Here is a 26,409-nt window from a genome sequence, read left to right on the forward strand (position 1 = left end):
TCAACCTGATGTGGCAAAATTCAAGGATTCATCGAAGTCCTTTGCTGTCATAGAATGAATTCATTTTGCCAGGGAATGACTATAGCTTTTTTTCATATTGGCTCAAGGTCAACATAAAACTTGGAAAGTGATACCTCATTAATGGTGTGCCCTTTGAAGGCAGCTATTAGTTGTAACTTCAGTAAAATATTTTTTCTGATGAAAAAAATCACAGTGGGCAAGATTTTAAGACTAAACTTACTGCTTCAGTAAGTCTACATAAAAAAGACGTTAAAAGTCATTTAAATATAGCTAATAGTTTGTTAAGAATAATATAATGTTGGAACAAAGAGAAGACAAAGGCTTTTTCTTGGAAGTGGCACTCATAAATTGATTCCAACATTACTCAGACTATTATCTAGAAACACATTAATTATATTCATTGATGGATAGATTTAGAGGTAACTGTGGTGCATTTAAAGCTGCCTTTTAGAGTTATGATTAACATCATTAATGTCCATTCTCTTTGGTAGCTTAAGAGCTTTCTGTGCCTTAAGAATGGTTGTGCCAGTCATTAGGAGCAGTCTGGGGTGGTGGCAGTAGCACTCTGGTTGATTTGTTGGTGACAATCTGGTGAAAGAGCAAAAGTTAAGGGATTTTACTGTAGTTGCAACAAGAGGTCAAGAGCCTGAGTTCAACCCTGCTGGCTTTAACACAGACTGATAACCAGAACTGGCTGGGGAGAGACTGACCAAAGCAGAACTGAGGGTTTGCCTGCACTGTGCTGGCTGATGTTCACCACATCACTTCAGACACAAATGTGTCTCAATTTTCTGGGTACAGAAAAAATATTTGAAAGTTTCCATTAATACTAATTGAGGAATTAGTTGCTGAAGCACTTTTGAAAGTATCTAAAGCTGCTGTTATGCAGTAGTTTTGCTTCCTTTTCAAAGAAAACTCCTCCTGTATTTCAGGTTAAGTATTGTTATTCTATAGTTCTTCCAGTCAGTAGGAACTTTCTTTTTTTCAATCCCCTACTTCAGTTTCCTTTGCAGTGAGAAAATACTATGATCCTACATGATCACCAAGACAGGAATTGTTTTACTACTGATGTAAATGTTAATCAACTCAGCTGAGGGGAGGAGAGACCTCTTTCTTGAGAAGAGTTGTGGTAAAAAGGACTTGGTTAATTTTATGGTCTTGAAGGATTAACTCCCTTTAACTCAAGGATTAACTATTTCTTCATACTTCCAAAGGACATGTAAAGTTGTCACTGTCAATGTCATGGGTAATGGCAGCAGGGGGGATTTTGAAGCAGCAGTTAGGAGAATGAAAATACCTTCAGGGGTGTTTTTTAGAGAGTGAAAGTGATGTCTAGGCAGGCATTGGCACAGACCTGTCTCAAACGTTGTGTGAAGGCAGGTGGGGAAGTAGCATCCAGTGCTTCTGTTGTAGTGTGCTCAGATTTTATGTAGAAATAAGAAATATTGGCTATTGGGGCAAAATATTTCCATATTTATCACCACATCCATTATCTGTTTCAAAGCATCTTGGAACTGACTCAATTGCAAATAATCTGTTCTGCCCAAGTGTTTTAACATAGTATTGACTGGTTTCTCCACAGGATAATTTGCAGGCAACTGAAGCCGTGGATGTTGACCAAAGGCTAGAATGTGATTGACTAGGGTTATGTTGGTTTTATCTAGACATAATTAATTGAAATAAAATGGCTTTTAAAATTAAAATAGTTTATGTGATATATCTTTTTATGCCAGGGTTTATAATAGAACTTTTTCAGTCTGATGAGTTGTTTTATCAATGTATATCTCAAAATACGCTTTGCATTTTGGAAAGCAAGAAAGTGCACACAGATAAAAGTATCTTACTGTATTCCTGGGAAGCACATTTTCTAGTGACTGGATCTGTTTTCAGTTGGCTTTTCTATTTCATTAACAACTGAAACAAAATGTATAATAGTGATGTGTGGTAAGTAAGGCAAAAATCAGGTCATATTTTACTTAAGCATTTTAATGTAGTTGCTTAATGCTAATCAATTTCTCATGGTAGCAAAATGCTCTACTTTTTAGAGTAATAGGAGAAACAATGGTTCACTATGAAAGATAAAATTTGCAATTCTCATATTTTAATGTCAAAAAACTGTGCCTTTCATATGAGAGACTGTGTCTAAAACACCTTCTTACCTTCTCTCTGTCATAATTATGTTTATCTGTGTTTGTGATCATAGGTGTCTTGATAAAGCTGCAGATTTTGTTCTGGACCTAGTTCTATAATTGCAAACACTTGAAAGCAGTTTGGGACATTTTTTTTAATCAGTGACTGCCAATCTCTGTTTGCAAGCATTCCATACCTTCATTCAGGGTTGTAAGAACCAAATCCAGGAGCTTTCAACACCTGTGTGCATATGTTTAGATACACTTATGCAGGAAGTGAGAATACATTTTGTAGTTTGGGTACTGTGGAATGATAAATACATTAAAGTCCTACACTGGTGTGAAAATAGAAATAAAAAAGTGCATAATGAAATTCCATAGAATTTAAGGCATTTGAACAAGTAAGTAATTATATTTTAATATAAACTGATTTATAAAAGAGCTCAAGGAGATGAACTCCTTATTTTAGTTTTCATACTCTTTCCTCTTTAGAATGCTGCAATGGATACCCTGGTGATTTTTTTACAAAACACAAAATATATATTAAAAATCACCAGTACAGAAAAAACATGTAATATGGAAACATTATTATTCTTGAGGGAGAACTGGTACGCATTATTGTCAAACATTTTTAGAAAAATCCCTTTTTATGAGAAGAAGTTGCAGTATTGTGAGTCAGTGGTTGGGTGTGGAAAAGCACATCTCTATAATTGTTTGAATAATTGCCAAACACTTGCCTAGAAAGAAAACTAAAAAGCTTTATTCAATCCTTTTTTAACTCTATTAATTCCAAACACATTACACAAGAGAGAACATTTGGCTGGCATTCAGTTTGTTCATTAGAAAGCAGCATGATCCATGGTCAGCCTTTCTGCACAACCCATAAACCTCACTCCAAGCCTTTTGTAATAGGCAAGGCAGAGGAGCTCCCATGAGCCCAGTTCAAAGAGAGGACATTCACCTTCACTTTGATATGCAGAGAGATTGCTGGAACAGTTGACTCTGCATTAATATGAAATTGCATATTGAAAAACACAATGTAAAAACATAAACCAGGTAATATTTCACCTGATATTAACAATTTTGATTCTTTTCCACTGCGGTGTTTACAGTTTGCAAACATTTTTTTACTGCCCATGTTTTGTAAAGTCTCCACTGTGGAGTTAATTCACTGCTGTTCAAAGAATCTATTTTCCTAAAATCCTATATAAAACAAAAAGTAAAATGACAAAATTATAAACAAAACCACAGCATCTCTTTTGAAATATTGTGCTCACTTGAAAATGGGTCTTATTAACAAACAGAAGTTACCAAAGTTTTCCTCACCAAGATTTACGTGTCTATTTAGTTTCTCTGTGAGATTGAAATGGCAGCCTAATTCACATCACTATGCAATGTCTTACATCTGAACTCCATTGCTATAATAAAAAATATCAAGCTAATAGATGATGGTTTTGATCCAGTCCACAAACATGGTGACTCGAGCATACACTCCTGGTCGCTGGGGCAGTGCACACTTTTCTCCAAATGATGTCACACCAACCAAAAACCACTTGTCCCCATCTTCAAATGTCAGAGGGCCACCTGAATCCCCCTGCAATGACAAATTCAAAAGTTAAAAGTGAACAGTGTCGACTCTCAGGTAGAGCCTGTTTATGATGGTTGTTCACTTTGCTCCTTAATCATGGATGCTCTATCCCTGTATGCCCTGAGCACCAGGAAGTGAGATCAACATTAATATTTCCATGTGAAAAAAATAAATCTTGATATTATTAATTTCTTTTTTTCTTTATATTTTAAATGATGTGAGCTTAAGCTGTTATCAGTCTTCCAATACAGGACTTCCATACAGAAATACCTCAAGAGATTTTTTTTTAATCTTACTTCTTTTATGTTCAGCCCTTCACATTTCACAAAGCCCTAGTAAATGTGGAGGATTTTTTTCCCTTGAATATATTCAGCCAAAAGACTGTTCTATTTTCAGTCACCCCAGAGTTTCCACAGCTTCAATTTTAGAGAACAGAATAACAAGATTGCCAGAAGAGGTATTCTTTTCTCTCACCTCCTTTTCAATAGTTTAGCAGACATAGCATTGTAATAGAGACTGAATTTGATTTAGCTTGAGTGGGAATGAGTCAGCCGTGGGTGTCTTGTTTTGATGAGAAAGAAAACAATTACTATTTTTCATTGTCTGTCGAGTTAGCTGAACCAGTATTAATTGTGTCTTCTCCAGGCCCTGTGAATGGATCTTTACCAGAGAATTCTGCAAGGACACAGCCATTAAAATACTTCTGCCCATAACCCTAGGGCATCCCAGAATGTTAAAGGCTGTGACAGCAGCCTAGAGGGGGAATGTGCTATCAGGAATCAGTTGTTCATCTTTGCTCATGGCTGACTGGTCATTGATCACAGTGCTGGTCACTTGTACTCTCCATCAGCCTGTGGTCCTACACAAAATTGGTTTTTGTTTAGTTTTGGGTTTCTTTTTGTTGTTGCTGTTTTGTTTTTTGTTTTTGTTCAGTATAAGGTTCAGAAGGAAAAAGGGAAAGAGGAAAACCATGAGGGGAAAGGACATTAGGCTTGAATAGAGTCCTTGTTCTAGACTAAACTGGGCAAAGTCAGGGCAGGTGGTGAAGGCTTAGGTTGCTAGGGCAAGGCAGTAGGAATTATGTGGGAATGCTCCTTATCAGCCTTGAGGGAAGCCAGCCAGTCTCCATGCCACAGACTCCATATTGCTGGAAGAAAAATCATGTGGCAGCCACCTCTGAGGAGATTCTCAAAGAGAAGCAGCAAGTTATAAAGAGAGCTGGAATGGATAAAAACTAAACCCACGTGAACATATATCAGTGCAGAAAGGCAGACTCTCTGAAATACTGTGGTGTCTGCTTGGGAAAGGTCTCCAGAGTGAACAGATTCTGGGGAAAAGCAGCTTTGCTATCTCTCTTTCCCATAATGAAGGATTTCTGAGACTTCAGTCTATTTGGTAGTTATTTCTCTGTTCTCTGTATTTCTCTAAGTATGTGCCTCTCTCCTTCATGGAATTACTCAGCAGAAATTATTCAAAGCCTAGTGCAAAAAATTCCCTGTCCTCATATTTATCTCCCTCTATGATTGTTTATGCCAAGATGACACAAAAAAAAAAAAAAAATTAAACTTGTATCCTGATAAATTATTAAATGGGCAAAGGACCATGAGTAGAAGTTACATTAATGGACAGGGATTGTTCTGTTTTTCAGGAGTGAAGGATCAGGGAGAGTTTTATTCAATAACTAGATGAGGTTTATGCCAGCAGTGGAAATGAGTTGCTTCTACTTACCTGGCAGGAATCTATTCTTCCCATGTCATAGCCTGCACAGAGCATATTCTCAGTAATATTGTACTTTGGCATCCATTGCTGGCATTTTTCATTGGAAAGGAGAGGGACCTCTGCTTCTTGCAATATATCTGAAGAGGGACCTGATGAAAATACAAAGTACATTTACCTGCAGCATTAAATACATGCATCCCACTGGGAACACTGATGGTTTTGTTCCTGTTCCAGCATGCTCAGCACGCTCCTGAGCAGCAGGAATCCCTGCCTTACTGCTGTACTACTCAGGCTTATGCCCCTGTAACACAGTCTCTGATTAAACAGGGCTCATTAACTGAATTCTGTCTTTCATTTTTGTAATGGAACTGAATTTGGTTATAATTGAATCAAGATTACTAAAATCAATGACTATGAACTCACTGTGGGGAGAGCTAAGGGATGATTAAAGGCATAGGAACATGGGTTGTCTAGTGTTTCCTCACTATTCATTGTGTAACTTTGGTTATTTAAGGTTTTTTTTTAAAAATTCTTTTATTAATTCCTATCCAAAATTTTAAATGCAATTTAATGTAGAAGTCAATGTATTCAACTGTGGAAGTGAAATGGCATGTTTGTTATTTCAGAGAGACTCCAAATCTGGAGCATATGACATACAAGCAGAACATACATTTCACACTGCAGTCAGTTTTCTTGACTTCTGGGGAAAATCATTTGCACATTGTCAGAAAGACTAATCTTCCTCTTCCCCCACCCAATATCTGGAACTGAGATGTACATATTTCATGTTGAGAAAAGTAGTCATCATAACTTCTAAGTGGATGTAAGAAGCTTTCTTCATAGCCTGATGAACTTAGATCTGCATGTTTTCTTCTAAGAGATTTAAGTATCATTTTGCTTTAGAGGAGGAATAGTGAGTGGAATGGGATAGTTCTTAAATTTTCATGTGGAAGAGTAGCTCCCTAAAGTATTTGATCTTAGCAACTCCTGTGGAACAGGAACAATCCTCCCCTCACAGCTACCTGCCTGTCAGAATTTTCCAAGCAGGTGACCCACCTTCATTCCTAATACTACCCCAACCAGCAATGGAGCAGTTAATTCCTGGTGAAAACTGTTGATCTTTTTCTGGTAGGCAGATAGGTTGTATGTAATCTGTGAATGAGAAACAGGTAATCAATTTCAACCTCTTCCCTGTGTTCAGGTTTTTAAGAAGCCATACCAGAAAACATTCATTGATTCAAACCCACTTTTTGCCAAGAAATCCAGGAATTACTGAGCAGACTCCCCACCACCCTCATACTTAGCACTGTTCTGCAGAACAGAATAAATGGGAATAAACGGGTCTTTTGGGAAAACAAAAACTCACCTGTGTACTGCACTTTGTGTTGAAGGTGCATCAGAGCAATATCACTGTCTTTTGTTTCCCTCATGTAATGAGGGTTTATAATTATCCTGTCGATGTTTTGGACCACTGTTGGAGGCTGTGCCAGGTCTGCCTGGCTGTACAAGCCGAGAGCCGCCCGCCAGCGGGATGGCTTCAGCTGTCTCCTGGAAGTTGCAAGGAGAGTATTCACAATTAGGAATGATTAACGGGAGTCTTGAAAAATATGTGTCAGATAAAATGCTGATATCTAGCCTTGTGATAATCTGTAGCATTTGCATGTTTTGTCAAATAAATACAACAGGGTAGATGTGCTTAGAATTCCATGAATATCACTGTCTTAAACATCCACACTGCAGACATCCACACTGCTGATTTTTTTATGGTGAGCTTATAATGCATTATTTATAATGAATTAATCAGATGGTGGTGCAGAGGAGGAAAATACATTAACTACATTACCATGGCTTTTTAAACACTATGAAGAATATTGCTGACTGCTGGCAATTAATATTGGTCCCAGTTAGAAAATTGTAATGGAATGTCTAAGGAGTAAGAGGTCTGAGATGTTGGAAATGCTGCAGCTCACAGACTCAGAAAACTACTCCCTCAGTTTTTAATCTCAGTCAAAGAAGAATGCTAAAACAAAATATGGCAGAATCTGCATTTTTTTCCTAATCTACACATGCTGGTTTGGGGCTCTGTTCATCAGGGAGCTTAAATATTTTCTGGTTTTTAATCAATCACTTTATGGTTTAAAAAGTACATTTTCAGCCTGATTGTTGGACTGAATTGGTTTCTGTTCAAGTTTTGGGTTGACATCAAGACGTTCTTTTGTTCTAAACTCCAAGTGTCCAAGTTAAATGTTTAAAAGGTGTGAAACTGCAAGCTTCAATTTAGGAAAATTCTAGTAATAGCAAGATGATAAAATTTGATTTAGTTGAAAATAAGAAGGTGATTCAAGTGAAGAGGAAGTAGGAGACAATGGTGGATTTACTGTGTGGAAACTAAGAGGACTTAATCCTTTTCATTTTAGTGCCTTTGTGTGTAATGTAGTGCTTGTCATGCCATGAGTCAGCATTAGGATTTTGGCATGATCTCCACTGCCTCACCATTTAGCTGTTGGTAGTGAAAGCTCTGCTCTAATTTTTTTTTTTTCCATTCTAGTTTCTATATGTCTTTTACAACATATGTATTTATTGCAGATATTATGAAAGCAAATCCTACAAAATATTTCAGTGTGCATCACTTCTTTGAATGGTACAAATTACACCATGGAGAGGATATCCACTATTGCCTAATCAATGCACATCAATCAAGAGTCATTCCAGTGAGGCACAGTAAATCTTGATCAATCCAGGATAATGTGTAGGAGGAATGCTGGGTTTAATTTATGGGATATGATGTCACCTTTTATACCACTGATAGAGGGATTCACCTAATTTATGGAGGCCCACAATAATTATGGATTAAGTACCAATGCTCAATAATAATATCATGCATTTAAAGTTCAATTTCTTATTGTTCAGGAAATGCTGCTTGGTTTCCACAATTCTCTGCATGAAAGTAAGGACTGAGGGTTTACCAGGAAGTAAAGGAGCTTTCAGCTGAGCCTACAAGTGATTCAAAGCACAGTAATTAAACCAGTAGTTAGTTGTTAATTTTTCATATCAGTGTCACAATTTGTTCATAAACTGATGCCTCCTGAGTGAATTTGTACATAAAAGAACTTTACCCATAGACACAATGTGCTGCTGTCACCAGCCACTCGTCACTGACAAGGGAAGCTCCACAAACGGGTTGGAAATTAAAATGGAGTGAAACTATCCAGGGCCAAGCCTCTCTTCTGGCATCATTTCCACCTACAATTCTTGTTCCATTCTTCTCAGTTACCAGGTGTTTCCCACAAGCTAAGATAAAACAAAATAAAATCAAATTAAAAAAAAAAAATTGAAGGGATGTAACATTTTTTTAGACTAGTCCATTTTCTTGGGATAAACAAGGCTTTGTAGAATCTGAAGTGCTATTCAAAAATACTGTGGGAAAAAGTTTGGGTTTTTATAGCTGAAATCAAGATGCAACTGTCTAAATTGGATTTAGATGTTTTCTTTCCTCAGATCTTCTGGAATTTATATACATTTATTTTATAGATGTTTTCGCTACAGATCCCTCTCTAGTGTACACTTAACACTGAAATCAAGTGAAGACTAAATTTTCCTCTGTTTATATAATTTATGAGTATAGCTTCTATAGTCCATTCCCTAACCTTTCCATTGAAGCCATAAACATTTGGCTTTATGGTCTGAACAATTTGATCTCCCTGTGAAATATTCCTGGATTCTGTGTACTTACACTGAATGTTACACTGCAGATGAACCACCAGGTTGTTCCAACAGTGTTCTCTAGAATGAAAATGCAATTAAATCACAAGTATCTGTACACCAGATAACTCTGACTGTCAAATATAAATACATGCACACACAGAGAAATTCATACAATCATATATATGAAAGTGCATTCATTTAGCAGTATCAGCCTGTTAAGCATAATAACTAATATGTTTAAACTATGTTTTAATTATAAGTATACAACATTATATGTTCTACAATTTTAAATGTACACATTCCTCTTCAGTGGGCACTTAATTGATTTAAATTCTGGAAATAAAAGTAAACTCTTCTTGTCTTTTAGAGAAATGGGTCATCTGCCTGAGACAGATCTGCAATAAAGTTATAGCTGCCTATGGTATTTTTTCTACCTTTTGAGATGTTTTCAATACCTTACCACTAGAGATCAGTGTGGCCAAAGAATTTAAGAGGTTAGTTTTATATCCCTGTATCATTTTACTCAGAAAATAATGCTTCTGTAAAATTTGTAGTTGCATATGTTAGGTTAGAAATTATTTAGCAAATATATAAAGCCAGAGTCTGAAGAGCACAAGACCATAGATCAAAACTGCTCAAGCATTTCTGATACCCAGAGGTTTTAATATTATGTTCATAGTCTGTAATGACTCTGAAACACTTGGGACAGCGTGCGTGCTAGCAATTCAAATCTGATACACACAGAAATGAGAATGAGGGGAAGATCAAAAACCAAGCTCTGCCAATGGTTTGTTTCAAGTGAGTATTTCCACATTCCATTTGTAAATAGAGTAGGTGAAGGATACTTTAAACATGATAGGGAATGATGTATCCCTCACTGTGCTTCCTCTAAAGTTTGCTATCTGCTGTGAGTGAGATGTGACCCAGTAATTTCCCAATGGCACAGAGGGACATGAAATAAAGTGGGAACCACCCACCACCTCCCCAGTTAAACCTTCACTATAGTGGAGTGCAAATGAGATATTCCTCTGGCCCTGAATGGTCCCACATTGCCATTTTCCACTTCAAGGTAGGTATGTAATTTTAAAGCTGTAATTTAAGAAGTGAAAACCATTTTCTGTGACATACATTTTCTGTATCCAAATCCATAACCAGACAAATATTAAGAAACCAAAAATGCAAGAAACCATCTTCTGCATAAACTTCATAGCAACTAAATACTCTTTTCCATGATGCCCTCCTAGGCTTTCAATGGGGGAGTCAGTGGGTCTTTTATCTAATTCTATGCTTTCTCATATGTAGATGCATAAACTACCTGAACTAACAACCAAAGTGTCAGATTTGTCCCTATAATTTTACATTTTCAGTGCAAAGGGAGTTGCCTGACCCACCACAAGTCCCTACTGGTTGGTTGCTTCAGCAGAAATTACTGCATTTCCTTCTGCTTTTTCTTCTTTGTGGAGCTAGCTCCCAGCAGGAGGAGCATTTCCTTGCCTGCACTTCAGCCCAACAGTTCTCAGCTGCCTCTTGGTCTGCACAGGAGTGGCCAAAAGGCACCAGAGGCACGTGCAGAACACCATCCTCTGAGCCTCTCTGAGTGCCAGCTGTCAAGCAGCATGCCAGGCAGAAATCTGGAGTAGTTAGGATATCTGTGAGCATGATCTTCACTTAGAACTGGCAAAAACAATTAGTCCCTGTGGAATTTGCTCGCATGTATCAAAAAGGCAGGATCTGGGGCTCTTACAAAGCTATCCTGCCAAAAATCACATTACCTTAGGGCACCAGAGAATTCTTTTGCTGTCTCTGTCACTGCAGATTTATTATATTATAATAAATATATTATTTTTTATATGTGCCCTCCTTTGTTTTAATGGTGGATGCACTTGAATAAAAAAAAAAACAAAGGCAATGTGAGAAATGCATTTTATAATTGGAATACCAGTTAATGAATTCAGTTGCTTGAATTATCAAATCTGTGTGATCTTTCTAGCATTCACTATATGTAGAAAACCCATGTGTGAATCTGCAATAGTGTCACCCTGCAAAATGATTCCTATCAGCTGTCCAGATGAACCATGGGAGAAGACACCTATTTCTGCAACAGAAAAACAACTAAGATAAATGAACTTATTGCATTTCCTCCTGCTTTAATCACTTCTAGTGTTTAATAGGTATTACAGTATACATCTTTAAATTATTAGTGCTCTTCAAGATGTCTTGTGGCAATGCTGGTTTAGACATTCACTCAAGAAAAAAGGAAAAATAGCCTCCATTGATATTCCATTAGTTTAAGGTACTTTCACCACCCATGAGAATAATAAATGTTTGGGGTTAACAGAGTATAATTAGAACATGAAAAGTATAACTTTTAGGGCTTTTTTTGTGTAGACAAAATAATAGACCATAGAAAATTAAGACATGTCTCTTGCTTTATCACTATGTGGCATGTTTATTAAGGGAAACTGAAAGAACATGGACTCTTGCTGTCCTCAACATGGTTTCAGCATTTTAGCAATTAGACAGTAATTTTCTGGCTCAGTGTTCTGGTAGAAATCCAGAAAAAATTATACAGTAAAGCCTCTTATAAACAGAAAACAGTAATTGAAGTCGTTACAATTCTTTAAACTGATGATGGCAAGCCTTTCTGCCTGGGAGTTGTGTTGTAAATCCCACCATTTCCTGAGGATGTAATCCTGGGCTAATACACATTTTCATTTAATCTACAAGAAATTATCAGTTTCTAGTACCCTTCAGAATCCCTTCAGCAGTTATTTGGAATGAGAAAGTAAGGTTAGAATAGAATCTAATGTATTCTGAGGATCATGTCATTTAATCATTCACTTGTAAAGGTGGAGGCAAATCCAGAAGTCATTTTTTGAGTGGGAATAGTTTTTTTAAATATAGATTCCTGTCTGTGGATGGCTTAAATTAGCAATCCTCAATGTGTCCAAAGTCTATATCAATAAAGTTAAAGGACTACAGAGTGTGACTCATCATATTTCAAGAGATGCCTTGATGGATCACATTTTGGAGTGCTTATTTTTCTCTGCTGATTACAGAGAGAACCTACTTTGACAACTTCTCAATAACTATGGGTGAATGTCACTCCATCCTAATTCTTCTATGTTATATATAGGTAGTCTTAATTCTACTATATTATATACTCATAATTTAGAGATTTCTAGATAAGAAATATTTTCATAAAAGAGCACATCATTTCCCCAGTAAATGGATAGAGATGTCAATTAGGATTTGAGCTATATATTAGTGCATAAATAATCACCACAACACTTAAGGACATCGTTTGTATGAGGAAGAAATCTCACTGTACCCACCTTTTTGTAAAAATTAGGTGGTGGTTACCTCCTTTGGTGATGGTGACAAATGGGCCATTTCCAGTGAATAATACAGCTGATGACATATTTGCATCCCTGGGACAAAAAGACACACATGTTTTTAGATATATACCCTATTCCACCAGTGGAATAATATCTGAGAAATGATTATGGTGATAGAATAAACACCAACTTTTAAATATTTTTTTTTCTTCTCCTCAAATAATGATCCTTTAGCAGGGGATTTTTGAGGCTTGTAACTCATTTGGATTAAAATGTGAGTCTCTTACTTCCAGTCTTAGTCTAAGATTTCTAATGCTACATTAATATTGAAAGGCATATTAGGTAATTCTTTTGACAGCAGTAAATATTTAGTTTGGTTTTTCTGTGCCACAATGAAGGGTTTGAAACCCCAGTTCTTAAATATATGGAGCTAGAACTTAGTATGCCACACAGGGCAGTAAAAGCTGAACCTTGGGGTATCACAGTCTTGCTTTTTTCAGGGGTGCAGCTATAGTATATTGCCTAGGAAATAAGTGAAATTATATTTTGTATAATGAAGAATCTAATGGAATAAAAAAAAAGTTAGTTTTCACCTCAAAGATATGTTGAAATCAGAGTGGCTGTGAAATAACTCAATAGTGTCATGTTTGCTATTGATCAAGAGTGGGGTGTATTCAGAGAGTCACAGAATCACAGAACAGTTTGGACTGGATGGCACATTTAAAGGTCACGTAGTCAATTTAAAGGAATCAATTAGTCTATTCTTCGACTAACTTTTTTTTTTTTTTTGGTAGCAATGGGTTTTTGAACTAAGAATTCTTTGTGCTATTGGTGAGACAAATTGTTTTGACATTTAGAACCCCGATCCAGATTTACTTTATAGTCCATTCTGCATCATGCACTTTGTGATACTTCATATGACAGTTTGGAACACACATCTATGAAACATATTTGCTTTCCCTTAAGGAAGCATGAGAATAAAGACAGCTGTGGTTAGACTGAATAATTTTTGGGGGGGATGACAACCTCCCATTTGGCTCTTTAACCTTAAGCATCTCAGGAGCAAGAAGGGAACCATTTGTTTCATACACAAGAAGCACCTGCAGGTTTAGTACACAGGGAGCACCTGCACTGTGCCTTCTCTTCAAATGCAGCAAATCTCACTCTCCTGGCAGGATGAGGTCTGGCATCTGCCTGCAAATCTGCTGTGTGAGAAGTAAAGAGGTGTTCAACAACCCTGCTGAGCTACCAGGAGAGTTGTATGATCCACCTGCTGGAAAAGTCACTACTGCTGCATTTCTCAGCCTGGAAGGGCTTTTAGACAGTCTGAGAGAGCAGTGAAGTGCCAACCAGGTAAGCAGAGTCAAACTCTATAATGAAGAACTTTGCTGAGACCAGCAAAGTATTCCCAGGAACTAATTTCCTTCTGAAGAATATTGCAAGTTCATGAGGAAAATAGAATGAAGGGTTGCAGGGCAAAGCCTAAAAACTCTCACTCTTGTTGGACTTTAAGGTGTGATAAAATTTCCAGGTCTACCCCCACCCCTGGGTAAAATTTAGCAAAGACCCAGCTGGCTCTGGTCCCATTTGCATCTGCCCAAAGCAATGGTGAAAAGCTCAGTGTGATTTTTCTTGGTTCCAGGAAATAAGATGCTGACAACAGATTTTAGCAGTGCTGTCAGATGCACACAGCTACAAGTGCAAGCTGAGCAAAGGATTACTTTCATGTTTCTCCAGAGCATCAATTTGTTCCTCTTGCAGCCCAGACTCATGAAGATTTGTCAATTATTTGCCTAAGGTGTATTTTGTAGATGCACAATGAGCCTGTCCCCAGACTGGCTTCTTGTTTGGTACAAATCACAAGTGCAACAGTCACATATTTGTAAAATGGAGACAAAAGGATTCACACTGAGATTTAGTGGAATCTGTGAGGAACATTGCACTTTGTAGCCCAGGTACATAAATAATCATGATGTGATACAGGACTCCTATCAGCTCAGTCCTTTTCATAAATTAAATAGAAAGGGAGACTAGCAATTGTATAAGCAATTAATAGTAAAACTAAATTGTCCTAGATGAACTTTAGCCTGTCTTTCTAATAAAACATGATTCTAGGTTGTAATTCAGTGTAGGAGCATGAGCTGCAGCCTACTCAGGACCTGCTATTGCAAACATCCATTTAGTAACAAATATGGCGATGCTTATTAAGAAATATGCTGCTACAGGGGGATTCAAGGAAAGCAGAATAGTGTGATGCTCACAGAAGTAACACACACACACACACACACACACATATATATATATTCATATATTAATACATACATAAATATAGGCACACTCATATGAGAATTTTGTCCTATGCTGTTACTGCAGTAGCACCCAGGTTACAAAAATGTGATACAAGTTAGGTTTAAAAATAGTTTTTTCTATACAATGTGAGTATTTAATAAAGTGAGAAATGGAATTCTAAAAAATTACTGGGAAGCTTGATAGGAACTCTTTGAGCAAGTGCACCTGAGTAGTTTATTGAGTCACCCTGAAAGATCTTGCTGCAGAATGTTATGGGGAAAAAAAGCATTAACTAATATTTAAAAGTTAGAATGCCATGGAAGGCAAAGCTTATTGAAGCCTATCAAATATGTCAATTAAATCAGTAGACCACAAAATTACTTCTGTCCAGAAAGGAAAGGAGGCAGGGCAGGGGCAGAAAGAATCAGAGGAAGAGGGCCACTGGCCACTCTAAGGAACAAGGTGTTTGACCAGAAGCACATTTATACACAGTTTGTATGTTCTTACATGTATGCATACATAAATTACAGACAGGATTTCTGCATGTAGCTACCTGATTTTTATGTAAACTCAGTACTCACCCAAAGGAAAAAAGTAGAAAACCCAAAAAGCCAGCAGACATTCATCCAATTAGAAGCATTTCTTGTATATTTTGCTAAGTCATTCTAACTCTGTGATTGCTGCAATTCATTTATCAGAAGGGGATTTGTAAGAATCTTTCTTTGGTCACAGACCAAAATAATGAATTGCAAGCTCAGAATTTAGTTTGATTATTAGTTGGGTGAGTGACATTCCCTAAAAGGTTCAGCACTGCAGGAAAACTAATTATTATTTAGTGGATGGAAGTAGAGTAGCCCATGATGCAAGTAAGGCCAAAATTTAGGCCACAAATTTTACCACAGATTGAAAAATGCAACACCCTGCACTCAAGAATCCCCATGTTTCTCCTGAAAATTTTTCTGAACAGGGACTAAAGCCAAATCTATTTTACTGCCATATACTTCCCTACTCCATCCCTGCTCTAAGCCTACCTCAAAATTCCATTCTACCTAGCAGAATTCTAGAATTCCATTCTATTCTAGCAGAATATCCAAGTGATGATCTCTACTTGGAATGATCAGCAGCACTACAAAAGCAGAGCAGCCAAGGCTGCTGTTGGCTCCAGCTTTGCTCTTGAGCCATCCTTATGAAAATGAAGATGTAAATGATGACACAAAGTGATAAAAGGGTGATGCATCCACAACGCTTTCCCAATGTTCTCCAGTACGTATCCTCCTGCCCAACCTGCCATGTTCAGAGTCATCAATCCTGTGCCGAATGTCATCAAGACAGGGTTTGCCACATTCTCAAATTTGCTGGCACACCAAGCACTCCACTTGACAGAGACAGATACATTTGCCATTTTTTTGGAGAGTACACCAGTGAAATCAGGAGGAAAATGCCAATATGCACTCAACAAATGTGCAAACAAGTCACAAAGGACAATGAATATTTATCACTCACCCCAACCCCAGCAGCTGGCAAACACTGTCTGCAATCTCTCCACTCCAATCATCTGCACATGCCAGGTGCCACGTCCTCCCAACCCTGGCCTGTACCAGCCCTTCGGAGCTCAGAGAGCCACTGAGTAATCTCACTGGAGAACAAAATAGGCACAAGCATTTTAGAGAGGTGGTAAACCACTTTCCTCCCCCACCCCAAGCAAACAGAAATGTGATATAAAGAGATTTATTATTGCCAATGAAGAACACAAAAAAACTTAAAATGCATTATGGAGGCAATAAACCCAGCATCTCCTGTACTCCCACAGGAAGGAAATACTATTGTTATTTCCTATATTTCTGCCACAGGAGAGTTTCATACCTTGTATTTTGCAAATGTCTCAGAAAACAACAAGAAACAGTACATTTTCCAATAACTCTAAACAATGCATTTTTTCTTAGTCAGCCTTATTTAATTTCTATATAATGAGTGAAGCTTTAATTCCACGATGCTGACTGAAAATAAGGTTAAAATGAGTGTTGACAAAGAAAAAAAATATAGATTTCCAGTTCCAATTGCTACTGTTTTGTTGCAGTTTTGGTTAAAAAATTCATACTAATAATTAAAGCTCACTGGGAAACAGTCCTTCTATAAAAACTTTTCCCAAAAGAAAATATTCAGAACAAGAATTCAGAAACTCATTAACTTATTGGTAAAAAGTCTTATGCTGTTGGCATAGTGACTAAGGAAATTGGACTGTATGGCCAACAGAATCTCGTGTTTACACATGTATATAAAAAAGAACTTTATTATATAATCTTAGATTTCTATATAATAATGTCAACACAGTCTCATATATGTCTTAGCAGCTACAGCTGCATTTCAGGCAGGTTACATGTGTTGCCACTGTGAAGTAGAGAAAAGCATTCAATGCACTGACATTCATTGTTTTCCAAAATGTATGTTTTTAAAAATCTTACTCGTGCAAAAAATCTTTTTCCACCAAAATGCTTTCACATAGAGTACCCACCATAGTAAATAAAACATTTAGATTTTTAGAAACGTCTCTGTGACACCTGGAGTTCATTAACAAAAGAGATGATTTAATTAATTGCTGGTAAATTTTAGATTAAATTAAATTTTTGAGCTTCTTAAACATCTTGGATTTGTACGCACTGAAAGGTTTCTCCAAATTACTTTTGACACCTCTCTTCTTGAGAGAATTTCAACTATAAGTCCTTTTCCTTTCTCCTCATCAGATCCATGTTCTTCTCCAAATACATTATAGGTAAGGAATAATAAAGTCATTGAGGATCCAACAACTGCTTAATTCAGATATCATATATTTTAGAATTTTGGCATTTCTTTGCAGTCTCTGGAAGTTTCAGAAGTTGGAAGATTTGAAAAGACAGTTTGTATAGTTCAAGTTGCCACTTCTGATAAGTCATTGAAATTGGTTTCAGGAAAATGAGCAAGGCTTTTGGACACTTGAAGACTCAATGTGAGAGCTTCTAATTGAATTTTCATTTTCTTTTAAGAAACAGATCGATTTAGCCAAACTTTGGATTAAATGGGTCTTTGGAAATAAATCTCCCAAGGTTTTTCATGTGAGGTAATTTGTTATGAAGTAATAGACAATCAGTGGCAAAATAAATCTTTGGGAAAATGTACGTCATGTTAACGTAGGTGATAGCTTTCTTGTTCAGATCTTCTTCAGCAATGACTGGAAAAATAAATTCAAATTTTCTTTGGTTAAGAAGAAAATGAAGAGAATTTTATTCTATGCATTTTAAAGGAAAAATATGTTTGCCTCAAAATAGCCAATGGCACTAATCTGAGGAGTGAATCTGTGTCTTCAGACATCTATCTATCCATCCATCCATCTATCTATCTATCTATCTATCTATCTATCTATCTATCTATCTATCTATCTATCTATCTATCTATCTATCTATCCATCCATCCATCCATCCATCTATCTATCTATCTACATGTATTTACATATGCCATGTATATGTTTATATATATGCTTGTAAAAAAATGTTGAAATCAGCAACTGACTGTCAGCAGTTGCTATCTAAAACATATCTGATCCCTAGTAGAGCTCTTTAAAACAAAGGAATTGTGCTAAGCTTAAAGACCACTTTTAAATCCTCCTTTAGCTCTCCAAAGTAGATTGTCAGAAAGAACAGTTTAACTGCAGTGCTAGGCCAAACATGACTTTACCATTAGTCCTGTATTTAAATTATTGTTTTAAATAATCTTATTTCCCTGCTGTGTAAATGAATTGATATGCTATACACATGCATTTTGGAAAGAACCACTTTACCAGAGAAGTAAGGAATAGCAGTGAGCAATGGATGCTGCTTTTGAAGCTGTTCCATCCATTCACCCCATGGAGTCCAGGTGGGCTGGAGGGTGCTGTGTGTTATAGTTTGGCTTCACACCCACAAAACTATTTGGGAATTTCCACCAAGAACATGTTTATCCTCTACCCTGCACTGCAGAATTTTTACTGCTGTGAAACTCTAATTAATTACAGCAAACCCCAGTATAATTTTGAAATACAAAATGAATACAGAACAAAAGCACATGTTGAGTTTTCACTTTTGAAGCCATTATAAACAACTACAGTGTTCAGCACAGAGAAGCTTCCTACCTTTTCCAGAGTTCTTCAGCAGATTCCATACACTATCTCAGAGGAGTGACTGTTTTGCTGGCCCTGACAATCTCAGTGAAGTACTGCTGTGCAAATTGGCATGGCCTGTGTGCATCTGCAGTGGTCCACATCAGCTGAGCTTCTGTGGCTGTTTCCCTAGGCAATTCCTGCCAAATATGCATGGCTTGGGCTCCATACTAGGAAAAATATCTTCACCAAAAGGGCTGCTAAGCATGTCAGCCTGTGAAGTGGTGGAGTCACCATCCTTGTAGGAAGGATTTAAAAGATGTGGAGATGTAGCACTGAGGGACATGGCTTATCAGTGAATTTAGCAGTGCTGGATTAATGGTTGGACTTGATGATCCTAATAATCTTTCCCAACCTAAATTATTCTATGATTTCTTTGTATGAAGGAAACCTTACTGCATTTTGCTTCGTCAGAGCCATCTTCACACTGAGGTATGTTGTCACACAGGTTGTGCAATGGGATGCACTTCCCACTACCACACTGATGCTTATCAGCTGTGCAAGGCCCTGAAGGGAAACAAGAGAGGAAAATTATTCTGTAGTTGTGAGGAAGGTTGATGTTCACAGGAGATCTTACAGTTCACCTGTAGAAAACTGTGTAGATAGTATGAAGAGCCTTTGATTTCCTTTTCTTTCCATTTCCATCCATCTCACTTTCAAAATAAAGATAGCTTTCAGATAAATAGAAGATAATTAAGAATAAAATCTGTGGTGCTCTGCCTTATACTTTCTGCTCTAATTAGTGCTGCTCAGTTAGTAGTGTTCTACAATTGCAAGTGATAAACATGGGAGTGAAAAGTCAAATCCTGTCAAAAGTGACTAATGATTTCAATTTTCAAATATTCAGCACTCTCACAAATTTTAGAGACATTAAGCTCTGTCAAATCAAGCATTTGAGCAAAGAGGCAATGAGAACTGAGAGTCTCCTGAAATGTATTTGTTGGGAAAGGTGGGAGAAATAAAAGTAAATGGAATGAATGAGGAAAGTGTTCATAAAAGTAGGATTAAGCTACTTCAGAATCAGTTATACAATAAAAACAAATGAGGGAAAGAGTAAATGTAAAGTTATAACTCTTTCTGAGGCCAAGGTGTGTTTTTAATGGCTTCATTTGTATTACAGGATATATACAGGCATAAATTTAAATTAAAAAACTGTTTACTTTACCTTCCTGGACATACTGACAGAAATATTTAATTATTTAGAAGTCTTACTTAAAGCAAGATAATTGCTTTACTTCTGAATTTTTAATATTCTTATAAAAAGATTCATTCATCAATCAGCATGGTTTGTACCAAATGAAAGCAGAAGAATATGGCTTATGAAAAGCTTGAACCTGATTTTCATACAAATAATGTCCATAACTAATGACAGATATTACAAATAACTTATTTCTTAATTGAAAGTGTTTTTATTATATTGCATCCTGCCAAAAATGATTTCTGTTCAAATAATTCTTTCTTTTCCAAAAAACAATACTTCATAGAAAAAATAAAACACAAAGAAAAATCTGATTTTCTTTTAAAGTTAATTTATTTACTGACAATCCTTTTGTCCTTAAACCTGCATGCTAATGATATCAGTCTCTCTCCTTTGGCTGCAAAGATCATGAATAAGCATAATTCTTTTGCAAATGGAACATTTAAAATATATTTAACCAGAACTGGCAATGGCAACTCTGAGAATTCTGCCTTGCTAAGCTTAATTTTCATTTTACAAAGTATGGGCAAAGCTGGCCCAGTGAAGATGCTGAACCAGCAGAAAAAAGAAAAGGGAGAGGGTTGTTGGTCTGAACAAATGTGATTGAGAAGGCAGAACAAGAAGCAGCAAAATTGTGATATGGACATTTAAACTAAAATTTCAGTCTTGCACAGTGGGATTAAACAGAGTTAATTTTATAAATCTAGACCAAAGGTTAAGATTTAAAAAATATTAATAAAAGTAATGTTATTGTTACTACTCTGAATCCATGAAAAATCTGCCACTGGCTAAGCAAGCTGGGAGAAACTTGCCATTTCTGAGAGTTTAAGTAAGAAAAAGAGCCTGGATCCTTGTTGACTTTCTGTTCAGGTAAGTGCATGGTACTTCCCACATCTCTCAATAAATACTGCTTTTTCTTTCTCTGTTTTTCTCCTGTCAGACTTCCACAGAAGTAATACAAAGCCTCTAATTAATTCAGTCAAGATGTGGCCAGAGTTTGTATAATTATTTGTCCTGCTAAGCATATTACTGTTCTATGTAATTTGCATTATGCTTCATTCTGCATATTTTGGTGAGTTGATTGCTGAATTATGAGTGACAAGTCTAATTGCAGTCCCCAAGAAAACCAAGAGCCTTTCAGAAGGGATCTGGCTGGAACCAGAAACACTGCTGTCCAAATATTTAAGAGACTAGCTCTTCTCAGATTATTCACACACTGAAGACCAAATTTTTAAAGATGCAAGAATTACCATAGTACAAATATTGTTTAGAGTTACCAGGTACAGTTTTCTCTTCTAGTGCATGTTATCATTAGTAAATATTTTACAAATGCATTTAAACACACTTTAATGGAACACTGAAATTATTTATAAAGTGATGCTTTTTCCTGGTTTTCTTTTGGGTTGGGTTTTCTTTTTTTGGGTTTTTTTTTTTTTTTTTTTTTTTTTGGTTTTGCTATTTTTTTTTTTTTTTTAATAGGGAATAGTTAGTATTTGCCCTCTTAACAACTAGAAAGATTTTGGTCAAAATAATGAGTCAATTTTCCACATAATATGACAGAGTTGCACATGATCTAGACATTGCTCCAATTACACTGAGAAATAAACCCATCACTTTTCCTGCCAGGAAATAGAAAGTACAGGTGAGTAACCAGCCTTTTTTTCTTTAACATTTGCATTTTTCTACTGAGCAAGTGCTGAGAGTCACTTTGCAGTCTCCATGTTTTCTGTAATACATTTGGCCAGTGGTTTAACCTCTTAAATGCAAAGGTTCAGATGCTTACTGAGATGGTAGCCAGAGGTGAAGTTTGCAAGAAATCCCTTCCTAGTTGCAGACTTGTCCGTCCGGAGGATCACTGTCATCTGGTTGGTGGTAGAGAAGACATCTGGCAGTGGGCCTTTCTCTGTGTAGACAGCTATTCACCAGGAAAACATGAGTACATTCATCCTATTTTGTTTGTGTGTATTTCAAAATGTTCTGGGTTCAAAAGCAAGTACTGCCACCACAGGGATGTAGCTGCTCCCCCAAACCTAACTCAGACTGCTGTGGTCAGACCCCAACACCAGATTTGACTAATCAGCAGGGAGCAATAAGGTTCAGCTAAGAGATTTTCCATCTGTTTGTCCACACACATAAACAGTCTGATTCACTGAGAAGTTAATTTCACAAGAGCAGAGTGTGTGCAAATGTTTTGGAAACCCGATGTCACATAAAGTATGCTTTCTCAATTTTTTTCTCTGAATTTCCTCTGAAATGAGGCCCAAAAAATGCAAATGAAATGAGAGGAATTTGATTTCCATGATATTATATCCATCAGTTTGCTCCAGCTGTCTGATTACATTCATTTTAGTACCCACTGCTGCTACTTGCCCAAAAGTAAGGAATCTGGTCCTCTGCCATCTCTGATTTCAACAACATCATAAATATTTTCCAGATCAAAAACCTGAAAATGAAGTTGGATGTTTTTTCCATTTTCAGCATTCAAGTACCACACACCTGGAAAATAGTAACACACACACACACACATACAAATCACCTTTTCAGTAGTTACATTTACTCTGCCATTTTCCTGTTGAAGGGCTTTGGGGGGGAAAATTATCTTAAATTGTTAATAATCACCCCAAAAAAATTAAGAAATTTAAATCTTGCATTTAAAACCTGTGAAGATCCAAAATTCTATATTTTCTCATTCTTAAAACATTTTTGAAAACCAATTTTAGGCTGCTACAACATGTACACATGTGTTTTTAATCATTCATGTCAGGTGTGAGTTTCCCCAAGGTAGTAAATCTCATTCTTTTCTGTCAGTGACAATGTGACAAATAGTCAAGCCACTTAGGTCTTACTTGATAGTAAGATAATTTTTATAACCAGTCACAGAAGCCTGTCTTTCAAGTTAAAATAGCTCTTTGCTTCTGTTTAGCCTACACTTTCTCATATTTAATCTAAGTGCGGATACTATAGAAATCTTGTAAAAAAAGTAAAAAAACATAAAAATTCATAGAGTGAAAAGTACTTTCTCACTAGCAGGAATCTCATTTGGAAACTTGTGGAATGAATCCTGGAAATGTGAGCCATATCTCAAGCGGAACAGAAACACAAAATGACAACTCCTATGATTACCATCCCAGCACAATTCTCCAGAACTGAAGGGATAAATAACTAAAATTTCATTAAGAAGCAATGACAAAGCTCTCTTCCTTGCTTCATCCATCAACAGGACGTAGTGAACCACCTTGAAGCATTCACTTTTGCCAGCTCTCATTTAATCTAAATCAAGCAACATCAGTAGAATAACCTCTTCTCACTATGTTAAGACACATTCAATAAAGAAAGGATTCTTTACAAAATGCATGCACATATTCTTTGCCTCTAGAAAATCTGAGCTATTTAACAGCAGAAGTGATGATATTAACCTGGCAGGTACACCAGGTTATGGTAAAATGGGAACTTTCACCACCTCATGTGCTGCTGCATTGACATAAAGACATTTGACATAAGAGGCAGGATAGAATTGGCCTGTCTGGACCTGTTCCATTGGAATTATGCTTGTCTTCATCCCTTTTTAGTCAGCTGGCATGTGCTTCCTTAGCTGCTGCTCAGCACCATATAGAATGCAGTGAAAAGATCCCACTGTATATCCCTTAGGTCTTTTTTTGTTGGACAGTGTCTGAGTTGGAAAAGCAGATTTAGTATCTCTACTTTTACGTGGTTAAACTTCTCCTGAAGTTTTGGAAAAGAATGACTTACAAGAAGCTAAATTAGGGTAATTGTTTGGAAAGTTTGCAGAGCTGAATGTACTGTTTGGCTCCCAGAGTTCAACCGGCCCTCCACAGTCAGCTGGAAAAGAAAACATTTCAAAAACATAATTAACCTGCTGTCTTAATCTTTTAATCTGTGGTAACAACAGTAATTTCTAAAAGTAATATTCATGGTTATTGTTCTGCACAGTGTAGCCATGACAGAAATATGAAGACAAGAATGTGATACAGTCATACATCTCATTTACAGAAATAAAAAAGCTGGGAAATGTTGAGAATAAGAGAGGCCCCCAAACACAACCAACTCAGGCACTTTGCTTGTATGCCTTTCTTGCTATCTGATCCATCTCAGAGTCGCTCACGCTGGAAAAGACCTGTGAGACCATTGAATCCAGCATTTGACTGACCAACAGGACCTTGTCAACCAGCCCATATCCTGTGTGCCACCTTTAGCTCCTTCCTGAACACCTCCAGGGACAGTGACTCCACCACCTCCCAGGGCAGCCCTTCCAATGCCTGACCACTCTTTTGGTGGAGAAATTATTCTTGCAGCATCAGCATAGATACTCAAATCTAAAGTTCCTTTTGTCATCTAGCAAGTTAACTTTCAGCAAAAACCCACAAGGTGTTACTTTGTTTTCTTCAGGACCCCAAAACCTTTTACAGCTAAACCTTCTCAGTGGTTAAACCAAGCATTTGCTTTTTCCTTAAAACAACTGTTCTAGTAGGAAAGACCTTTGTCATAAGGATGTACATGCACTTACAGGTAAAAATCAATAAAACTTCTGTAACAGCAAACATTGTAGATATGTGTACACACAAATACATGCACTCACAACAGGGACACAGCTAACTGTACTTTATATATTCAATATTCTGTTTCAATTGTAATTTCAATGGTGGTTTGTATCCCAAATATGTCAGCTTCATGTTCAAAAACTTTACTTGATACTCAGAATTATTATTTCTTTTCATTTTAGCCATCAGAATGACTAAATGAACCATGAGAATGAACTCTGGTGTTTTCCCAATTTTGTTTCCCACAATTACTTCACAATTACTTTATTCAAAAATGAACAGTGCTCCTCCACTTGCTTCAGGAAATCATAGTTAAGGCAAAACAGCTTTTCCTTCTTTGTTTTCTTTTTTTTCTCTCCTTTTTTTTTAATGTTTTATTCATTAAAATTGTTGTGTTGAATTAAAATTGTTATTTTTTTTTTTTTTAACTCTCAGACTTTGGCTAAACTTTAACTCTTCCTCTCCACCCCTTATGGCTCAAATTTGCATGCTGTGATGTCTGATAACATCTCACACTCTGAGCCCTTTAGTTGGGGACTGCATAATCTACAAGTTCAAGTCTGAACACTGAATCTCATTGGGAAAAAGCTAAAAAAACCCCAAAATCAAAACACCAAAACCAAGAAAACTTGAACTTCCTCACAACAACCATTTCCTAGAACTTTCTATTTCACTGAATCACTCCTGGCAAGAAAAACCAAAAGCTCAGAAAGAAAAAGGAGCTGTTAACAATCTCGTCCTGACTAATAAGTATATTATGTTTCAGCCATATGGCTCACAAGGAAGATTATTTTCTATAAATACCATGGGCAACAGATAAAGAGTACATTGTTTTTTTTTAAATGGAATATTATGGCTTGTGAAATCTGATCTGGTCTTGACTACAGATAAGGCACATTAGTAGTGATTTTTATCTATCATGGAAAAATGAGAGAAGAAATTGAATTTACTCATGTCCTGAATAACGTTTTAAAAATTTCCAGTGATCTTTGACCATAAATCCATAAGGAGTTATTCATACAGCTGCTACTTATTAGAGAACCAAACAGTAACCACTACCAACAATCTTGGTTGGGCACAACAGATTACTTTCTCAACATTTTAGAAATTATATATGACCTGCATCTCTGTGCTTTGGCCAAAACTTCCATTTATATTGACATAAGTGTGGAATGTACACTGTCTTTCCCACACCGTTGTTTGTGTTAAAAGATAGATTGTAAATTAACAGGAAGATGAAAGCAATCTTTGTTTTAGATGAAAGTGTCAGGTGACAGACTCGTGCAAAAGACAAAAGCATATCCAGCTTTCCCTTACCTCCATCAAAAATACCCTTTTTTACATTTCAAGGAGCTTCTGTGGCACTGTGAATGATGCCAGTGACTCGTACTGAAGCTCTAATTCTAGTAAAAGAAATTGACTCAGCTCAAATTCTTTTATGTCTTGTTTATGGCCATGACATTTGTAGTGAAATCATTAGTGTTAGTAAGCTTGTACACATCCATCAAAGTAATTTCATATTTCTTTGAAGATGAATGATAACATTCACTTTTTTTTTTAATCAGGTTACAGATGGCACCTAGTAGCATGTACCAATAAAATTATGAAAACAAGTTATTTTTTCCCCAGCAACAGCTTAGACTGTCCTTTTGTGCCATGGATCTCTTTAATCTCTTTCATAAGGGGTTATAGGCC

At 36.6% G+C, this 26,409-nt stretch overlaps 1 protein-coding gene across 1 annotated transcript in view; it reads right to left on the minus strand.

Moving 5' to 3' along the window:
• Nucleotides 1-3,549: 3,549 nt before the first annotated feature.
• Nucleotides 3,550-26,409, minus strand: part of TMPRSS15 (transmembrane serine protease 15) — a 51,901-nt gene continuing 29,041 nt past the window's right edge. The window contains 12 exon segments of the mRNA XM_050971228.1: nucleotides 3,550-3,744; nucleotides 5,467-5,606; nucleotides 6,514-6,609; nucleotides 6,824-7,005; nucleotides 8,574-8,748; nucleotides 9,191-9,240; nucleotides 12,498-12,593; nucleotides 16,293-16,425; nucleotides 19,354-19,464; nucleotides 21,939-22,070; nucleotides 22,526-22,651; nucleotides 23,906-23,995. Of these exon segments, the coding sequence (XP_050827185.1) occupies nucleotides 3,550-3,744; nucleotides 5,467-5,606; nucleotides 6,514-6,609; nucleotides 6,824-7,005; nucleotides 8,574-8,748; nucleotides 9,191-9,240; nucleotides 12,498-12,593; nucleotides 16,293-16,425; nucleotides 19,354-19,464; nucleotides 21,939-22,070; nucleotides 22,526-22,651; nucleotides 23,906-23,995 (1,526 nt within the window).

Source organism: Serinus canaria, chromosome 1, assembly GCF_022539315.1.
Source record: "Serinus canaria isolate serCan28SL12 chromosome 1, serCan2020, whole genome shotgun sequence".
NCBI lineage: Eukaryota > Metazoa > Chordata > Aves > Passeriformes > Fringillidae > Serinus > Serinus canaria.